The following is a 19,665-nucleotide window of genomic DNA, read 5'->3' as shown; positions in this document are numbered from 1 at the left end:
GGGAGAGAGATTAAGACCCCAGAATGTGTACCCAGGTTATGCTTCCCCTTTGCCCAAAGGTTGGTGGAAGGAGGACAAGCCGACACATTAAGGGTTGGGGGTCACAGTCAGAGGAGTACTTATGTCAGTCCACACTGAAGTTGTTGCTAGCTGGGCAACATTAAAATAGCCATCCCGTCAGCCTTGGGCCAGGAAATGACCCCCACCCTCACCCCCACCTGGGGCCCACTGGTCAGACTGGGTTCTGATTTGTAAGAGGAGAGAGACAGACTAGGGGAACCCAAAGCAGAGGCTAGGCAGGGAGGGGCCTGGAGCCCAAGCCCCCCCAGGGAAAGCCATTCAGTCCAGAGGAGCAGATTCCAAACAATAACAAGTTGTAGGGCAAGAGAAGTAGGCAGGCTCTGTGGTAGAAAGAAATAGATTTATTCTCATGTACAAAGCGGTCAGCCCACGAGACCATATACAACAGTTGCACAGAGTCCTAAAAAAACGCATCTCTCTAAAGGCAACTCCGAATAGGTAAGGCAGGTGGCCCCCCTCCCCCCACCCCACAACACATACAGAACAAGAGAAGGGAGAAGCTGCCGGGCTGACCCAAGAGGCCTGGCCCTGTGGGGTCTCCCAAGCCCGGGGCATGGGTGGATATGGCCTTGAAGAAGAGAGACACCCTGCCAGGGCTGAGGCCAGGTCCCTCTCTAGCTACAGGAATGGGGGAAGGGCTCGGGCTAAGGGGGTACACTCAGGGGGCCACTGAGGGACTCAGGGTCGGCTCTTTGCCCTACGGTTTCAGGGGCATTCCATGGCTTCTCCAAGGACTTCGATCTAAAAGGGGTCTCAGAGAACAGATTGTCTCACCCTCCTGTTTCACACAGATAGGGGAAGGGACTTGCCCAGGGTCACACAGCCAGGAGGAAGCATTGCTGACTCAACAGGGGCCGGTCTCCCAGCCCAGGGATCCTTCCTGCCCATTGTTTCCATCCTGCTTTCTTCCTGAGGCCCTTCTCCCAGAGCACTAAATGCCTCTCTGGCAGCTTCCTCATGGGGTCTCTGCATCAATCACCCCCAGTACCCCATCCTCACCATAAGTATAATGGTGGTCCTCAGAGGCACCTGTGGCCCTATGGCTATTTCTAGTCCTCCAGCAGAGGTAATGACTGATTCCAAGACCCACCCTCTGCTCACTGAGATGCCCCACCTTCTCCTTGTATGAGGATCCTGGAGAGGGGAAAAGGGCACAGATCTGGTGGGGCAGGACTGGGGTCTAAGAGAAGCCATTCAGGCTGCCTCAGAGAAGGAGTGGCTTGGGGAGGACTTGCCAAGGTGTGATCAGAGGTGCAGAGCAGGGCCCACTACTCATGGGTCATCCCTGTGCTCTCAGAGGACAAATGACAAAGTCTTGGTGAGGCTTGAAGTCTTGCTTCCATTATACAGACAAGAACACTGAGGCCTGGAAGGTCAACACTTGCCCAGGTCACACGGGAAGTTCTGGTCATAAACCTAGGACCCATGGCTTTGGTCCCAGGGCATTTGGACAGGCCAGTGGAGGGTTGTAGGAGCAGACCTGGGCTGGGAAGGGTCCTGGGAGTGGCTCACTCAGTGTCAAGGCTGCAACAGCCATTGACAGGGCCCCTAGTGCCATCTAGCTCAGGCACCTCATATTCCTCATCCAGGAAGTCCAGTGAGTTGTTGCTTGGGAGGCCTCGGATGGTGAACTTGTGCGACACCTTGGTCCAGTGCTCACGGTTAGAGGCCACGCGTTCATACAGCTCTGCTGCTTTGGGGAACAGGTCCTGCAGCAGCCTATGGGTGCACAGGGCAGGGTTAGAGGTTAGAGGTCAGAAGTCAGACAGTGACAGGAAGAAAGATTAGGGCTATACCACAGGTAGAACTTTCATAAAAGTGTGAGGCATAGGACTGGACACTCAAGGACAGCATGATGGTCTCTTTTCATAGGGGACAAAGGTTCATTTAGGGGTAAAGCAGGAGACAGCTGTGCCTAGAGGCAGGGGGGAGTGGATCAGTGGAGTTGGGCCAAGCCAAGCCCAGTACCTGTGTCTGCTGTGATGGCCATGGACAGCCCAGGCGCACCCCACCCTCTCTGTGTAGAGTCCTCAGCAGTCCCCATGAGCTCCCTTACTTGTAGATGGGCATTGCGATGTGCTCCATGAAGCTGATCTGCAGCTCAGGGATGTAAGCCTTCTCACGGTCCATCATCTCCATTGGCCTGTTGCCCATGGCCTTCTCCTGCAGGCATCAAGTCATCAGGCCTCTTCTTCCTCCATTAGGCACCAGGATCGGGCTTACCCAGCCCCTTCCTGCCCCAGGCCAGGAACCCACCCCCAACCTGGACACCCTGAGGTCATTCCCTACATACCAAATCTCCCTGGGAGAAGAACTCTTTGTAGATCAGCTCCTGAAAGGTCAACACTCTCATTACATCCTGTGAGTGGGATCTATCCACTCAAGCTCCTCCACAGCCCATTCCCAAGGAGGCAAACTGAGACCTCCCTCAGCTCCACCTCAGGGCCTGTCTTTACCATCCCCAGTTTGTGAGGAGGATGGCTCCAGATGAGGAGGAATGGCTGGGTTCTGGCCCACCTTCCACCAGCCACTGACTTGCTGTGTGACCCCGGGTGAGTCCATTCCCCTCTTTGAATCTCTCCATCTGTCACCTTAAGGTGGTCTAGGTTTCTGTCTCCTCAAAATATAGCCAGGCTAAGCTCAGTACAGAAAAGGTGTTCAGCCCGGCCGGGCGTGGCTCAGCGGTTGAGCATCGACTTAGGATCCAGGAGATGGAGGTTCAATTCCTGGACAGGGCACATGCTCGGGTTGCGGGTTCAATCCCCAGTCGGGGGTGTGCAGGAGGCAGCCGATCAATGACAACTCTCTCATCATTGATGTTTCTGTCTCTCTCTCCCTCTCCCTTCCTCTCTCTGAAATCAATAAAGATATATTTTTAAAAAAAGAAAAGGGTGTTCATGATGCAGGAGCCACACAGAGCCAGGCAGGGTTTGCAGCCTGCACCTTCCCAGGGAGGGGCGACCCTTACTGCAATCTTCCTTGTGGTCTTCCAGCCCTTGGTCTGGTCAGAGAGGTCACAGGAGGTCATAAGGAGGCAGAGGAGGAGGCTGTGGTGCTGCTTATTGGTTCGATCATAGCCCACTGTTGGGGAAAGGATGGGGTCAAGGAGAGGGATCCAGTCTCCTGGCCCTCTCCCCCGAGGACAAGGCCCCCAGAGCCCACCCCAAAGTGGCCCAGGGAATGTGGCACCCTGGATGGGAGTCAAGGGACTGGGGCTGGGTCTGCCTGGTGGGTTGATGCTGGAGGGGGTGGGTCTAAATTCTTGGGTATGCTCTCCAGGCATATCTCCCTCTTGGGGTCCCTCCCAAACCCCAAGACCCAGGGCTAGAGGCAGGCACCTTCAGCCATCTTCTGGAGGTCCTTAAAGATGCGCAGGTGGTGGGCCAGGTCTGTGGCCAGGATGATGTCTCTCATCAGGTCCAGCATACGCTGATAGTCCTGGGTGCGGGCAGGGAGATGTCATGGCTTCCTGCTAGACACCCCCACCCACTTCCCGGCCCTGAGGAGCCTCCACCTGTAGTCCCCTTCTCCTGTTCTGAGCCTACCCCCTCACCCCCACCCTGGCCCCATTACCTTCCGGGAGAAGTGGTCGAAGATGTTGCAACCATGGGTGTTGAGGATGGCGATGGCCTGAGCGAAGTGGTGCCTCTGGGAGGGAGAGGAGTGATGGGGCCCAGATGGAGCGGGGGGGTCCCCTCACCACTGACCCCAAGAGAGGGAGTAGGCCCGGCCCAGCCCTAGCCCCCGAGGTGAGCAGAGCACTGGGAGTCAGGGTCTTAGTTCCCTTTCTGAGCTCTGTTTCCACCCTTGGTGTGAGCCCGGCAAGGCCCTGGCTGGCTCTGAGCCCCAGATTCTCCAGCTGTCACATGGAGGGACACAATGAAGTAACCTGTGAGGGCCTCTCAAACTGGAATAGTTCTGAAGTGATCCCTTGGAGTCCCAGACACTAATTCATGCAGCTAACATGTTTGCTGACAAGAAAAGGCAGCGATGAGACAAGGGCAAGGCCTCTGTCTTCTGACACTGAAGGGCTGTCAGTCACAGGAGGAGGCTCAACCAGGGTGCAGAGGGCAGAAGCAGTGCTGCTCCCAGCTCCCAGGAGGGAGGGAGTCCCTCGTCTCTGGGGGTGTGCAAGCAGGGGCGGTCTCTGGAGGGTGTAGTGCAAGGCAAGGTAACAGTGGAAGTTTGGCTCCCATGCTGTGCCAAGCCCTGTGCCAAATGCAGGGAACTCAGAGAAGTCTTGGATTTTGTTTCTGCCCCAAGGAGCGTTCATCTGGGGGTGGGTAGACCCAAACCAAATAATCTAAGGCAAAGCTGAGTGTTATAAGAGTGGAGTCCTTCTCAGGTTTGGTGGGGAGGGTTTGCATGGGGTGTTCCCAACATGCAAAGACAATGGTGCTAAATAAAAATCCTCTCTTTGAAAACCTGCAGCCTGACTTGCACCCCCATCCACACTTACTTAGAGGGCTAAACCCATCCAGGAAAATGAAGCAGACATGCCCTGGGGGGGGGGGGGAGCTGCAGCTCTCACGGCCTGCCTGAAAAGCAGGGTTTGGGAACAGGAGTAGCTGGGTCACAGTCCAACTTTGCATATCACCGGCCTTATGAAGGAATGAGGTGGGGGGATGGGAGAGAGGGTGCTGGGGGGAAATGGCGGTACCTCCATGACAGAGCCCTCAGAGCTGTAGAGCGCAGCCAGCACAGATTTCTGGAAAAGCCCGGAAAACTCCATCACTCCTCACATCCAGATCCATGTGCTGGCCATATTATGCTAAGCAGCCCCCCCCCCACTACTCCTTCTGCCGTCTTCCCTCCCCCATCTCAGAGCCCAGCACAAGGCCTGGGAGAGCCTCAGGCTCCTGGTCTCACCAGCTCCCACCTGTCCTCAGGCTAGAGAAGTGACACTCTCAGCCACCCCAGGGAGGGTGCCCACTGTGAGGAGGGCAGGATCTCACCGAGGCCACCTGGAAGGAGTTGTTTGTGCCTCTGTGGTCCAGGTCATGACACATGCAGGAAACAAACAAGGCAAAGATCTCGATGTCCCTGGTTGGGAGACAGAGAGGAGAGAGGTCCAGCCAGTTTCCTCCCCAGACCCCCAGAGGAGGGACAGCTGGATGAGATGTCCAGGAGACACAAGGATAAAAGCTCAGGACACCTGGGTCCCCTTTCTGGAAAGAAGTCCTGGTTTAGAGTTTGGCAGGCCCAACACTCCTGGGGCTGTGATTATGAGCAAGTCTGGTCCAGAAAATGGGGCTACACAACCTTCCTCAGTGGGCTGTTAAGAGGGTCCCCTTAGGTGGTACATGTAAAGTGCCTGACACATAGGAGATGTTTCCCTGTCCCAAGGAAGGGGACCCCAGCGGCTGACAGATGGAGGGAAGTGCAACCACTCACTCGAGGTAGTTGGTGAGCTCCAGGTTCTTGTAGAGCAGGTAGCAGAAGTGAGAGACAGAGAAGGCGTGCATCCAGTTGTGGTAGGGTGGGTCCCGGTAGCCCTTCTTTACCATCAAACAGAACCTGGAGGAGGGGAGAGGGCAGCAGATGGGCCTCAGGCTCTCCTCTTCCAGGTAGCCCTTCAGGTTCTACCCTTCCCTATTCCTTTCCTTTCCTCATGGTCCCAGTGTCTAGGAATTGCCTCTCCTTCATGGATCCTTCCCACTCCCACTGTCTTCCCTAGTTGTCCCAGAAAGACCCCTCCCTAGTAGGCTGGGAGCAATGGATGTGAGAGTTGAGGGCAAAAAGAGACAGAGATGGGGTTGCCTGCATGCAGAGGGGAGGGCTGGGGGCACACACCGGGCCAGTGTCGGGCAGTCAATTTTATAGTTGTTGATGAAATTCATGTCCTGCAGCATGCTGAGGATGGCCTGCAGAGGGCAGAAGGGAGGGGATGAAGCGTTGTCAAGACAGGACATCTGCTTTGGCCCTTCTTGAAGCATACAAAATTTTGGAGTCTTAGATCTTTAGATCTATACTAGAGAACCATAAAATGGCAGCACCAAGAATTCTCAGAGCCAAGGACATTTAGAAATATGGGATCTAAGAACTCTTGGAACCAAGCTCACATAAAATCTTAGAAACACAGGGAATGAGGTGCCAGGCCTGAGGCCACACGCCGCAGCAATCCTCGGCAATCTTGCAGCCAGCCCCTGGCTCACCATGGAAGTGTCATCCTCGGGAAGAGAGCGAGGGGTGTAGGTGAAACTGGCGAAGTTGGAGTCAATGGAAGCCACGGGCTGGATCCCATCATGGAGAAGTTTGGTATATTCATCATCAGAGACCTACAGGGGACCAGCCAGGGCATTATAAGATGACCTCCAATCATCTGGTGTCCTCACCCTCAAATTCCGAGTGAGGTGATCCCTCACCTAGAGTGTACCCAGTTGAGCCATGCTGTCCATGGATTGTTACTGGACAGGAGATCACCACCTTCCCCTCGCAGCCCTGCAGCCCACGTATGGTGCCTCTTTGTCTGTGACCACCCTCATCTGCAACAGCCTAATCTCGGCAAAGACAGAGGACACCCTTTCGTGACATCCCCAAACCACAGCAGCCTTTCACAGGCACTAACTTGAAGATTCCTTATTTGGGAAGGGGACCATCTCAGAGTCTAACTTCAATCATTCTTACTACAGCTTTGACTCTATCTACAAAGTCTGGGACCCTTTGGTTTAGACACAGGTGAGAAGAAATGTTTAAACAGTGACCACCACACACTGTGAACTAAAGCCTGGGACAGCTTCGCTGACACAGGGTCTGGGAGTGGTATGGAATATCATAATTAGGACTTCCCATGACTTCAGGACTATTGTACCCAGGGGAGCTGTATCAAGGCCTCCAGTCATTCCCAAGATGGGAATTATCCCTGGACATGGGGAACACCAGGCCGAACCAGCTTCTTCCCCAGGGTGGGTCCAGCTGCCAGCCTCGGGGCTGAACCAGAATGTGACTGGAGCCAGAGTCCAGGCATTGTACTGGGTCTGTCTTCTTATTATCAAGAAAGGGTGATCAGAAAGTCCAGCCTGGTCCTGGGCCCGTGAGGATTTTGGGGGGGCTGGGGACCTTGGGACCCTGGGAAGAAGGGCAGAAGCTCCGTGCAAGCCTCACCTTCATGTGGTACATCATCATCTCATTGGCGAGGTGGCTGCGATACTGGGCCTCATTCACTTTCTTGTAAAGGAGGGACTGGGGGAAGAAAAGGGAAGAAGGGAGCTCAAGCATGGTGGCTGCGGCATCTCAGAATACCGAGACTGGACAGAGGGGTCAGGTAGAGCCTCCTGTGCTGGTCCCAGCCCGAGCTGCAGCCCAGAGCGAGAAGCCCCATCCAGCCTTCATCTAGGTCTCCCCTTGCTCTGCCTCCTAGGATCTCTCAGCATTTGATCTGGCACTTCACCTCTCCTCCCCAGGCTGCCCTTGTCCCCAGTGATGGAGCCCCAGGCCACCGCAGAGGAAAAGCAAGGAGGGGGGATAGTGTCAGGGACCAGTGGGTTGGAGTCCCATGGCAGAGCTGCCAGCTGTGGACAATGAGACCCAACATTTCCCAAAAAGAAGTTGATCAGGGACTTGGTTTGAGGTTGCTTCCAGAGGAAGGGGGGGGGAGGGGTGCGGGGCGGGTGAATAACAACAGGGGTTCCCCGTGGTCTGAGAAGCTAACGGGATAGGACAAGAAACAGTACATCTTCAGATGGGAAGCTGAGGCCAGAAGTGACCAGCGGTGCAGAAGGTTGCAGAGCAGCCCAGCAGCGGGGCTCTGAGTCCCAGGCGGGACAGAGCAAGGAGAGCCAACGTGGAGAGAAGGTGGAGGGTCCTGCCCTGGCCCCGCCCCTGTCGCCACTCACATGGGCGATGCTGATGCCGCAGTAGATGGAGAAGGCCGTGGCCAGGTCCTCATCGAACTTGCTGAACCATGGTCCATTGATCTTGTTCACCAGCTCGGCCACACCGATGACCTCTGGGGGCGGGAGAGGGGCTAGGACCGGCCGGTGGATGTGTGTGGGGGGGACGGGGCGGGGATCTGCCTTTCCCCTCTTTGTCCTCAAGGGACGTCCTATGCCTGGGAAACCTGTGCCTTCCGCTAGGGGACGCTAGAGCGCTAAAGCGGGGGTGGGGGTGGGGTGGGGGGGGTTGCCAACCCCTCAGCTCGGTTCCGCCCCATCCTGCCCCGCCCCGCCCCGGCCTGGCCCGGTTCCGCCCCCCCGCGGGGATCCCGCACCCTTGTTCTCGTTTTTGATGGGGAAGCAGAGGATGTTGCGCGTGCGGAAACCCGTGCTGTCGTCCACACCGCGGTAGAAAAGCGGGTGCGCGTATGCGTCCGGGATGTTCAGGATCTGGCCTGTAGTCGCCACGTGGCCCGCTATGCCCTGATCGGCCGGGATGCGTATCTCATAGCTCTGCCCCGGCAGGCACGGGGTGGGAAGAAAAAGTTAGTGACTGTCCACGGAGCGGGCCATCAGGACCCCTGCGGACACCCTCCCCTCCCCTCCCCTCCCCTCCCCTCCCCTCCCCTCCCCTCCCCTCCCCTCCCCTCCCCTCCCCTCCCCTCCCCTCCCCTCCCCTCCCCTCCCCTCCCCTCCCCGGGACCACGGCAAACTCTCCGCAGGGCCCTGCCTCACCTCGTCCTCCACGACGCCCCCGTCGAACACCTTGGCCACCAGCTCATTTTGATCCAGCAGGAACACGGAGCAGCTGTGGGGAGATGGCCTTGGTCCACAGGGCCCTGACACCCCTCTCTAACCACCCCCACTTCTCACAACCTGAGGCAAAGCCCGGATTTCCAAGGCCCGGAAGGAGTGATCTGCGGTGAAAGACTCTTCTCAGGGTTGGCTGACTCCAGACATTAGTTCAGCCCAATGATTATTTTTATTTTTTGTAGCACCTACTCTGTTCCACACCTTGTAATTAGGAGTTGGGGACCCATGGCCAGCAATGCAAGCCCCTCTTCTACTGTCACTGGACGCTACATTCTAGCGATGATCACAGGCATGAAGTAAAGGGTCACACAAGACATGATGGGGTCCCACAAGAAGGCAGTGGTGGTTCGGGAAAGGAAGGAAAGGAGAGGATGAGGCCTGAGCCTGGGACCTCTCTCTCTCCCCTCTCAGGGGTAAGTTCACTCACATCTCAGCATTGCTGAGGTTTCTGGCCTCTGTGATGATCTCCTGGAGCAGCACAGAGACGTCATCTGTGAGAGGGAGAAGCGTGGGGGGCAGTGGTGAGCCTGGGCTGGAATGCCAAGGCCAAGCCCTCACACCTCTCCTCCCCAAAACTTCAGCCCCCACTCCCACCCCACAGTCAGGCATGAAGAAGGACAGTGCACTCACCCAGGTGAGTGAAGAGGTTCTTTGCCACTTGAAGAAGAGCCTGGAATGGAGAAAACAGAGATCATAGGGGTTCAGGTTACAGAAAGGTGACCCTCTCCAAGTCCCTGCCTCCAACATCCCTGGGAGCTTTTCATTCCTCTCCTAGAGCTCTCCACACATGCTGGAGACTGGAAGAGTCTAATTATGTCATTTGACTACTAAGTGAAGGAGTGAGGAGGAATTGCCCCAGTGAATGTGTATAGAAATCTAGTGTCTCAGATGTGCATTCACCTGTGCCTCCAGCCACCCAGATGTTGCTGTAGTACCGGAGTTGAACACTAGAGGGTGATCGCATACAGTGCCTGCAGCCAGCCGCTGTTCTGAGCAACTAGTGACCTTTAAGAGGCCTCCAGAGCGCTAGGCAATCCCCCTGCCATGGTCCAGACAGACATGGGCTTTTCCCTTGTGGATGAATCGCTGGGGCTGAGAGCCAGGTGACTTTGTCCCTGAGAAAGGTGCAAGGCAGGCCACTCACCTGGCACTCACACTTGAGCTTCTGCTCCTTCTGGAATGCCAGGGTGCTGGTGAGCACCGTGCTGGTGTAGTGAAAGCAATGCTGGATCACATGTTTGTCCTGGTCGGTGAATCTGGGGAGAGAGGTGAGGTCATGAGAGAGGGAGCTGCCAACAGATTTTCCCCCCATTTCTTTTCACTTCCATTCCTCCAGGAAGCCCACTCAGAGATCCACCGGCTAACCATCACTCTCCTCTACTGGGGCTGCTCACTGCACAGGTGGCTTGGGGCAGCTTCTTCCTCAGACTGGAGGCTCCCTGAGGGGAGGGCTCTAATTCTTCTTAGACCAAAATGTGTTTTCCTCCTCAGACTATTTCTTCTTGAAGCCCAGCCATGTCTCCCTCCTCTGACCTCATACTTACCAAGACTAAGGCTGGGTCTCCTCCCTCAGACTGGAGACTTGCCCAGGACAGAGCTGGGTGTTTTCCTGCTCCTCCCCAGAGGCTCCCCCAGGCTCAGGGATGGGGGTGGCATTGCCCTGTTTTGTCCAGCTTCTGTCACTGTTCTACTCTCCCTAGACTCTCCCCTCATCTTTGGGCATCTCTCCAGTTCCTTCACACCTTTGTGCTTTTCCTTAAACTGTTCCCTCTGCCTAGAATACTTTTTCCACCCACCTCCCTCTATGCCCTGAAAATAACCTTTAAGTCTTGAAGGCAGGGACCATAACTGTATCACACCATGCCTGCTGCAGAGCCTGGCACAGGGGAAATATTGGGAAGTGTTTGCTAAATATCTTAACTGTACTCTGCTCCTGCCCTGGCCACCAGCCCCACTACACTCCCAGCTGAAGGAATTCTGGAGTCCCTGCTCTCTGAGTTTCAGGCAGCACTGCAGTCAGTGCTATGAGCTGAATCCCACCTTGGCTCATGCAATCATTCTGCACTCACTCTCTGAAATATGTGGAACCCAGAGATGGACCTGCCCCTTCCCTGGGCCTCAGGACTGCCACCAAGGCCCCATCTCATTTACCTTCTGATACCACCTCTCCTCTAGGTCTAGGGCCATCTCAGAACCCAGTCCCACAACCAGCAGCCAGAGGTCACAGCCCCTGCTGGACCCCCACTTACTCTGCACTCCTCTCCCCAAAGGCCTTTCCAAGGCCATCTGGTCAGCACACAGCTGGACACAGTACGTGCTCAATGTGTGTTTATTGAATGGCATAAATTCTCCCACCAGTAGGATGCCTACCTGCACCAAATGACACAGATCCCACATCTTCCTGTTGTCATTTCCCCAGGTCCACCCAACTGCCTACAGAGTTCCATGTTGGAAGTTATTGCTACACAGACCTATGACTCCCAGATCTCTGCCCACCCCTGCAGACCCCATCCCTGGGCTTCTGACACCTCTCTAGTCCTAACATCCCCAGTCTCCACTTCCTGCAGGAGCTCTAGGTCCTCAAACCCAGACTGTCTGCTTGAGCTTCAGGGGCCAAGCATCTTGTCAGCATCTCTCTGCATCCTGGAATCAGGACTCAACCCTTCACTTGCCTGCTCCTCCCTATCTGTATGACTCATCCCAAACTGCTAGACCTGCTGGACCAAGTATGGCAGCATTCACATCCTGAACCTACTCCCAGGAAGGACATAGCTAATCAATTAGATCCAGTCTCAACACAATACTTCAGGCAGCTACTGCCACTTAATGAGTTGGGATAGGACATAAAACCTATTTATGGTACCACTCTTAGACCCTAAATCTGATCTCAGATCCTGAGACATTTTTCTTAACTAAGCCTGCTTACCTGACTCTGAGTCCTGCCCACCACTCTGTTTTGTATAATTTTTACAGCTGCCCTTTCAGTGCCTACAAAGACCCTCAGCTTAGCCTGGCCCCCGAGCCCGTATTCCCTTCAGCCATTGTCCACTGTGTCAGTGATATTCTGCAGGTCCCAGAGAGTTCACCATCCCAGAGCTCGCTGCCCCTCCACCAGGAAGTTTCCAGCAGAAATGCCAAACTGGGGATGGCAAGTGGGGGGAAGGCCAATACCCTAATAGTGGATAATCCCAACTACAGGAAGTGGGCAAAGAGAGGGAAGCTCACTTGGACCTCAACATGATTTTAAATAAGCTAAAATGGGTGATGGAGGGTCAACAATTACCTGTGCCTCGGCCACAGCAGATGCAAGAGCCTAGGGCCCTCATAAACCCATGGTCTCTTGCACTGTGAAGCCATTCAGTCCACCACTGCTGGAATAGTCCCCCCTGTTTAGTACCCCTCCAGCACTGTTACCCTACTAGAACCCTGTTCAGGCTCACCTCCTGATCCACAGCACCCCACCCAGACTCACGAGTCTCCTCCGAGCTTGTTGAAGGCACAGGCCAAGGCCACCACCTGGTCCGTGGCCCGGCTGATGACAGGGACACAGAGCATGGTCTGCAGCTCACAGCCCAACATGTTTTGCAGCTGTCGAACATCCTCCTGCAAAGGGGAGGTGAGTCAGGGCAGGAAAGGAGGGAGAGAGTAAGCTTCCCTCCCCCAGCCTGCTGCCATCTGTAACACGTGGCTCTCAGAAACTCCTGCAGGGTGGGAAGTGCTATGGCATGGGGTGGATTGGAAGAAAGTCCCTGCGTCTTGTCTCCAGCATTCCTAGGCTGCCCGGTCCCAGAGACCCTGGCTCTGGGGATTGGATGCCGCGTTCTCCCTTTGCCTCCTCCCCTGGCCCGGCCAGACCATAGCTTACTGAGGTGAGATCTTTCAGCTGGATAGACTCCTTGTCTTCCATCACCTGGCCCAGGCGTCCCATCGTCAACTGCGGATTGGGGAGAGGCTGAGTCAGGGTCCAGGTTGGCCTGGGGTCATGCAATCTCAGACCCCAACCCTCCTCCCAAAGTCTGGAAGTTTCAAGAACTTTTTCAAATGGCAGATTGAGTCAACACTGAGAAAGGAGGGAACAGTGTTCTGCTCCTGACCAGAATGCTCTATGGAAGACTTTAGGGTCTCCCCTAACTAGGAGAGAGAAAAGCAGACTCCAAGATTCTCATTGATCTCAATAGATTCTAAGAGAACCAAACCCAGACACATCCCAACAGAAGTGAACTGGTCCCAAGTAAACCTTTCTGTAGAATGTATGTGATTTCTCCTAGTGGATCCTGATCAAGGGATGTTGTGAGCTCTCATAACATTTCTAAGTAGATCCCAAAATCCAAATAATTCCATCAGATTCCAAATGATTCTAGCAGATCCCAGTTGCTCTGTGTAGATCCCAGGTACACCTAGTTTGCCTTAACTGCTCCTGCAGACTCCAACACAGGGGACAATGCAGACTCACCGGAAAGCTGACATCTTCCTCCAGCACTTTATCTCCGATGACCTGAGGGACAGAGAGGAGGAGACCCGTTAAAGGATAAACAAGGTTTTTCTCCTCGGACACCGAGGTCCCTCTCCCTGTCCCACCGGGGACCTGGGCCCTCACCTTACAGGAGAGCTGTAGATTGTCCTCGGACACCAGCAGGAGGCAGCAGCGGGATGCATGAGTCTCCTGCTGCAGCTGAAAGGGAGGGACAGGGGGAGGGGCGCTGACAGGGGATCTGGACCACCCCCACTCCCACCCTCTCGCCTTCTGAGGGTCCTCAGGTGGGTGGAAGAGAGAGAAGGGGCGGGACGTCGGAATCTGACCCGAGATGGAGCGTTCAAGACTAAGTTGGTCCTGGAGGAGCACAGGGGGAGGAGGGACATAGGGACTCACGTATTGGAGGACTTTCAGCTGCAGGGAAGAGGCGTCCAGGTCGTAGAGCTCCCCTGCACCGGCGGGGCGCGGATCAGAGACAGCCTTAGACTCCCCAAGGCTGCACCGCCCCCGATCCACCCTCCCGCCCGGGGCCGCGCCCCACCCCTAAGGCCCCACCCCTCCGGGTTCAACTTTGCGGAGCCCTCACCGCACAGTTGCAGGATCTTCCCGTCCCGGTAGGTGTACGCCGCCCGGCCCTTCTCGTCTCCCGCCGTCCCCGCCGGGGGCGTCTGGACAGCTTCGGGGGCCACGCCGGGCCGGCGCTGCTGCAGGGCCTGCACCCTCCGCAGGGCCACCAGGGTCTGGGGCGGGCCAAGCGGTCAGCTGGCCGCTCGCCCCGCCTTTGCCGCGCTCCCGCCTCCGGACTCTCCGCCTTTGCTCAAGCCATTCCCAACGCCCGCGGCGCCATCGCCCTCACCCCCGTCCCAAACCACTCATTCCTCCGCGCTCCACCCGCCCGTGGGCTCCCTCTGCCTCTGGAGTGTCCCTCCCTCCAGTCTCCACTTCCAGCCCGACTTCCTAGACAGCACAAGCTCAGATTTCCCTGTGTCTCTAGCACCTGCAGGGAATTCCAATCCCTTGTTAAAGTTACAACATAAAATCTCAGGAAAGAGCCTCAATATCATTATGTAGATAGTCCTTCCTAGGTACTGACAAGATATTTGATTCGCCTTGTGTCACCAGTACCCTAAGTAGGTCAGTGCTTTCCTTATCTCATTTTCAAATGTGAAACTGATGCTCAGAGAAGTTAAGTGACTTCCTCAAGGTCACACAGCCCAAAGGTGGTGGACTGGAACCCAGCTCCCTGGCAAGATCATCTTCTTGCCCATTGTGATGAGTGTCTTCAGCAGTCCCCATCCTACCCCACCCCTACCCCCACTCACATGCTTCTCCACTGCTTGAAGGCTCCACTCTTCACTGTCACTCAGCTGGCCACAGTGCACCTGGAGGGATGTGGGAGCGGGACTAGCAGTGACCTCCTTAGCCTCCTGTCTCTGTCAGAGGGCCCTCCCCGATGCCTGGCACACACCTGTCCCCACCAACACATAAACACTCTAGTTTGTGGGTTTCAATGATAAGCCAACCACATGGCTCCAGGAAAACCCCCTCCTCCAGGAAGCCTTCCAGGGCTAATCCAAATAAAAATGAATTTGGCTCATCTCTGCCTTTTCGGTCAGTTTCATCAACAGCACAATTCAGGTGTATAGTGAGGGAAGGGGGTGACCTGGAACTCCTCTCCATCTCCCAGCCTATGGAGCCCTTTATGACCTGATTATGGAATCAGTGCCATTAGCCTAAGCCTCCCATCTCCAACTTTTCTGAGTTGGAGTTTGAGCTGCTTCTAAGTCTGGGTAAGGGGAAAAGTCCAACATTTATGATGCATCTGCTATGCCTTAAGAACTTGGGAGGATGGATGAGTGAATGAATGAATGAATGACGTGATCAAGTGCTTTGCCTTACATGTGATTCTCACCATCCAGGCCCAGAAAGGTTGAGTGACATGCCCAAGGTCACACAGAAGAAAGTGGGAGAGTTGGGACAGTACCAACCCTTACCTTCTCTGCCCGCACCTTCCACTCTCCAGACCCACTCTCGTCACCACCCACATTAAACTGTCCCTCCCTAACTTCCCTGTGTCAGTTACCAGAAATCCACTCAGCCCAGCTTTCATACTTCATGAAGTCCCTTCCCCAACCCTTGCTTGAGTGCTTGACACAGAAAATCAGAGGGGAAGAGGGAGGGGTGGCAGTCCGGGGACCCACTGCAGGCCCTGCTAGCAAAGATCTCCACCTGCGTCACCAGCTTCTGGCGGTGCCTACTCAGAACTGCTCACCACCTGCGGGGCACCCCATGGTGACTGCACTGAGGTCCCCTCCCACATCCTCCCTTCTCACTCAGCAGCTGCCTGCCTGCCTCTGCTCTAGGTCCCCTGCCAGGAGCAGATGAAGAGACCAGTAGGTTCCCAGGAAGCTCACATCTGGCTGGGGCAGGATGGGGTGGGGGATGCGATTAGGGGGCACAGAACCTCACACCTAAGGAAGAAGGAGAGGGCAGACTGGGTGGGTAGGAACTCGGGGGGGGGGGGCATCTGGGAGGCTCCCAGACTGGCAATGAAGCATGGGAGGGGGGGACAAGTAGAGCCTGAAGAGAGGGGACACTGCAGGTAGGAGCTGTGCTGGCAGTGCTGGGTGAGAGGTGGTATGGGGAGACGAGGATCTAGGCAGGAGTGATGTCCATTGCCCTGGGGGGGGGGGGGGCTTGAGCGCCAGGCTAAGGAACTGGACTTTGGCGTGTAGGGTGAATCGGAGAAAGCAACACTGGAGACAGGAAGACCAGGACAGGGCCTGGGTGGGACTGAAGGTTAAGCTCTGGCTGAGGCCCCATCTATGACTCCCATGGGACAGGGAGTTGAAAGAGGCTGGGATGTGGTTGACATAAACAGATTGGCATTTCATTGTTAGTAGATGGGGAGGACATCTACTTGTTCCTTTCACCTGGACCCATCTCCCAGGAAAAGGGAAGGTTGGGACCCATCTAAGTTGCCCCAAAGGTTGCTATGGGGGCAATCAGTTCCTGGGCTGTCAAAACAGTTTGGTCCCAGTACAGAGCTGGGAGGCTGAATGAGAACTTCCGAAGGCCAGATCCACCCCCTGGACATCCCCCACCCCAGCATACACTCTTGGGCTGCCTCACCCCTTCCCCACCCAGCATGTGCACAAACACAATACACTCTCATGAAGACCCTCAGCACCCCCATCACACACATCCATACTCACAATCTCCCAAGCAGATACTCAGGCATGTGCCCATACCCACACCCACACCCACAGTGCAGTCACCAACTCAAAGACATCCACACACCCACACCCACAGTGTCTACATTCATAACTGTACATAGGATACTTGAGTTCAAATACCCAAGAGCCATGCATACGCTTCTGCTCCACCCCCATATGCAAACACACCTTCACCAACACTCACACAAGGCTTTTTGCTCACCAAAAGAAACACACACTTGCACCTACTCTTGCTAATCAGAGAGCTTGTCTGGGGTCCAGTAGCAGCACTCAGTGGTGGGCACTGGGGCTGCAGAGGGGGTTGAGAACCCAGCAAAGCTGCCACACCACTCATCCTCACCAGCTTCAACATGGCTAATCCCCATGTAAGGAGCTGGGTGGCTGGCACAGCTGGGGAGAAGCGTGGGCACACATCACACGTCAAATGCCAGAGACCAAGCGCCGCCCACTCCTCAAAGGGATTTATTATCCCAGAACTGAAGAACAGAGCCAAAGATTCTTTCCACACAAAGAATCTGTAATCAAGGTGCCTGGAGCTGCAAGCTGCAGGGGCCCAGAACTCATCCAGGCTGCCCTGCACCTGGACGGCTTATTTCTCGGAGAGCCTTCCATTGACCACATTTCCATCAGGCCCCAACATCCCTTGCAGGGCTTCCTGGTTTCCTTGCTTGCACTTGCTATCATTTGCAATCCTACCCTTATTTTGCCCCCTGGTTTTTCTGTCTCCCCGATCCCTCCAGACTATGGTCTGTGGAAGCAGCACCTGTCTGGTATATCTCCATCAGTGCTGTTTGCAGCGCCTACCACACAGTGCCTGGCAGTGTTCAGGAAACATGCCTTCTATTGATAGATGGATGAATGGATGAATTCCAAGAGCAGAGACTCAGAGAGGGCAATGGGGCTTGTTGAGGAAGGAGCTGGTGAGTCAGCCCTCCCAAAACATCTGCCCTGTGGCACCCCCTGTACCCTCTGCCCTTGGGATCTGGTAGCAGCTGGGAGGTTCGAGTCTGCCTGTGCTGCCTCTCCCAGATGTGAGGTCCTGTTACTCGGGAGCACAGGGGTGGAGCAGCAGGGCAGGGCCTGTCAGATGCGTGTGCACCAGGGAGAGGGGCGTCCTGGAGGGGTGCTTCCCTACTAGAACAGGAAGGCACAGGCTTGGAGAAGAGGCAGACCATGAATAATCTGAACACCTTTCAAGAGCTCTTTATTGCCAGGGGTGTTCTAGAAGGTGAGGGGACAGTTGTTGGTAACTTCTCCTGGTAGCCAAAGTCCCAGGTAGCATCTTGCTCAACAGCATGCACCCCCACACCCCAGCCGCACCAGGATCACACTCTTCCCCCAACGCTCCACCACCCTTCTCCCCCCCTGCCTTTGCTCACGCTCCGCCTTCTGTCTAGAATATCCTTTCCCTTCTTCTCTGCCTGTTGACCTCCACCCATGCCTATAGCCCACTCAAATGCTATCTCCACTGTGAGGCACTCCCTGTGCTCCAGCTTCTGCCACCAGAGTACCTGCATTTATTTCCTTTGGCCAATAGTGGTCTGAGGGTGTCCCTGCCTTCCTCCAGACTGAGAGCTTCGGGAAGCCTGGAGAGTCTGACTCCTCTCTCTGCCCTAGTGTGCAGCCTGGAGCAGGGCCCAGAGCAGGGTTTTGCTAGAGAGAATTAAATTCAAGTGATCTGACTCCAACCCCTCCCTCCCCAATACACAGCACACACATACACACAGGCCTTTCTCCCCTAGGAGAGGGCTGAAACCTGGACTCCTGGCCCAACCTGAGCCAAGGGGAGCAGCCATCACGGCAACCATCCCCTTGCCCACAAGAGGAACAACCTTGCGGATGTCTTCCCCTTGGGGCAGTTGCTCCTCCCTAACTCAGGCCTCAGGGCCGCAACACAGGAAGTCCTTCTCAGGAGCCTGACAGCCCCACTTTTTTCCTCGACAAAGGTGGGCTACCCAGGCCACTCCTCCCACCTCCACTTCTGCACACTGTCCCCAGCCCTGGTTCCCTTGGAAGAGGCAAGCTCGGGCACAGATTGGGACTAAAGGAGGGAGGCAAGCAGTGCTCAGAACTCTGCCAACAGCCCATCGGATCTGCTCCTGCAGGAGCAGAAGCTGGGGGCGGGAGAAACCAAGGGGGCCGTGTCTCCCCCAGTCAGGCAGATGGGACGCTGAGGAGACCAAGCCAAATACCCCTTCCTTCCTCTCCTCTCCCTGCTCTCCCCATGGCTCTCCCCACTCCCCCCACCCTCCCCCTCCAGCAGCTCCGGAAAGGTCAGGCGCCTCTGAAACCTTTAATTCTGTCTTAATGAGCTCGGAGGAGTCCCTGGGTGCACCAAAGCCAGCTCATTTATCTGTCTGCACCCCAATTCTGCTCCTTATTGAGGTAATGGTGATGTGGGGGTGCTAACCCTTCTGTTCCTAGGATAAGAAAAAGACTGCTTGCCCCCTCCACATGGGAGAAAAGTCCAGAAGGCGGCAGAACCGAGCCCACAGGCTCGGCCAGCAACTTCATCTGCCCATTCAAGGTGGGCTAGAGGGGTGGTGTGAGAAGCCCCAGACTTCTCCCAGATCCCCATTTTCTACAACTTCAGCCCAGCCTGCTGCTCTCAACACACACACACACACACACACACACACACACACACACACACACACAATGCCACCCACCTCTCCCTTCCCTGCTCTCCTCTCCCCCATCCCGCCCCAGGAGGGCTCTTACCAAGATGACAGCTGCCACAGCCCCAGTCTCCTTGTCCGCCAGCGGTATGACCAGCACTGAGGGGGAGAGGGCAATGAGGTGGTCCTGCGGGGCCAGTGAGGCTCAGAGATACTGAGCCAGGACCCAGGGAGGGAGACAAAGACACAGAGAGAGAGAGCCTGGGACAGAGACACAGAGAGACCCAGAGACCCAGAGAGACAGAGGGGAGTCCTGAGGTGGTGACAAAAACAACCACAGTGAAGACCCCTGCATGGAAGGAAGCCCCCTCACTTGACAACCTTCTTATGATCCTCCCAGCAACCCTGAGAGGGAGGGAGGCAGGTAAGGCTGAGCACCCCTATTTTACAGATTGGGAAACTGAAGTCCAGAAGGGGAAGTGACTTGCCCAAGATCACACAGCAAGTCAGGTCTCCTGACTCCCAGTCTTGTGCACTTTCCACATCGAGACAGAGGACAGAGACCTAGA

General features: G+C 55.7%; 1 protein-coding gene across 3 annotated transcripts in view; it reads right to left on the bottom strand.

Annotated features, from left to right (window-relative positions):
- Window positions 1-392: 392 nt before the first annotated feature.
- PDE2A (phosphodiesterase 2A) overlaps window positions 393-19,665 on the bottom strand; it is an 86,574-nt gene continuing 67,301 nt past the window's right edge. For 2 of the 3 annotated variants that reach the window (XM_081152656.1, XM_081152655.1), the window contains 26 exons: window positions 19,200-19,255; window positions 14,565-14,624; window positions 13,829-13,982; window positions 13,639-13,691; window positions 13,366-13,440; window positions 13,222-13,263; window positions 12,634-12,702; window positions 12,241-12,371; window positions 9,913-10,024; window positions 9,399-9,438; window positions 9,196-9,259; window positions 8,691-8,763; window positions 8,291-8,468; window positions 7,917-8,029; window positions 7,186-7,263; window positions 6,237-6,359; window positions 5,875-5,945; window positions 5,476-5,598; window positions 5,037-5,124; window positions 4,742-4,789; window positions 3,655-3,729; window positions 3,420-3,519; window positions 3,050-3,162; window positions 2,375-2,413; window positions 2,138-2,244; window positions 402-1,800 (listed from right to left, as the gene is read on the bottom strand). In XM_081152656.1, coding sequence (XP_081008782.1) covers window positions 1,590-1,800; window positions 2,138-2,244; window positions 2,375-2,413; window positions 3,050-3,162; window positions 3,420-3,519; window positions 3,655-3,729; window positions 4,742-4,789; window positions 5,037-5,124; window positions 5,476-5,598; window positions 5,875-5,945; window positions 6,237-6,359; window positions 7,186-7,263; window positions 7,917-8,029; window positions 8,291-8,468; window positions 8,691-8,763; window positions 9,196-9,259; window positions 9,399-9,438; window positions 9,913-10,024; window positions 12,241-12,371; window positions 12,634-12,702; window positions 13,222-13,263; window positions 13,366-13,440; window positions 13,639-13,691; window positions 13,829-13,982; window positions 14,565-14,624; window positions 19,200-19,255 — 2,396 coding nt within the window. In that variant the 3' untranslated portion in view covers window positions 402-1,589. Of the gene's footprint in view, window positions 1,801-2,137; window positions 2,245-2,374; window positions 2,414-3,049; window positions 3,163-3,419; window positions 3,520-3,654; window positions 3,730-4,741; window positions 4,790-5,036; window positions 5,125-5,475; window positions 5,599-5,874; window positions 5,946-6,236; window positions 6,360-7,185; window positions 7,264-7,916; window positions 8,030-8,290; window positions 8,469-8,690; window positions 8,764-9,195; window positions 9,260-9,398; window positions 9,439-9,912; window positions 10,025-12,240; window positions 12,372-12,633; window positions 12,703-13,221; window positions 13,264-13,365; window positions 13,441-13,638; window positions 13,692-13,828; window positions 13,983-14,564; window positions 14,625-19,199; window positions 19,256-19,665 lie in introns of all 3 variants that reach the window. The other variant, XM_081152654.1, reaches the window with a different exon arrangement.

The sequence above is a fragment of the Miniopterus schreibersii genome (genome assembly GCF_964146895.1).
Source record: "Miniopterus schreibersii genome assembly, chromosome: 12".
Classification (NCBI taxonomy): domain Eukaryota; kingdom Metazoa; phylum Chordata; class Mammalia; order Chiroptera; family Miniopteridae; genus Miniopterus; species Miniopterus schreibersii.
The sequence above is the reverse complement of the archived record's forward strand: the minus strand, read 5'-3'. Positions and strand labels throughout refer to the sequence as shown.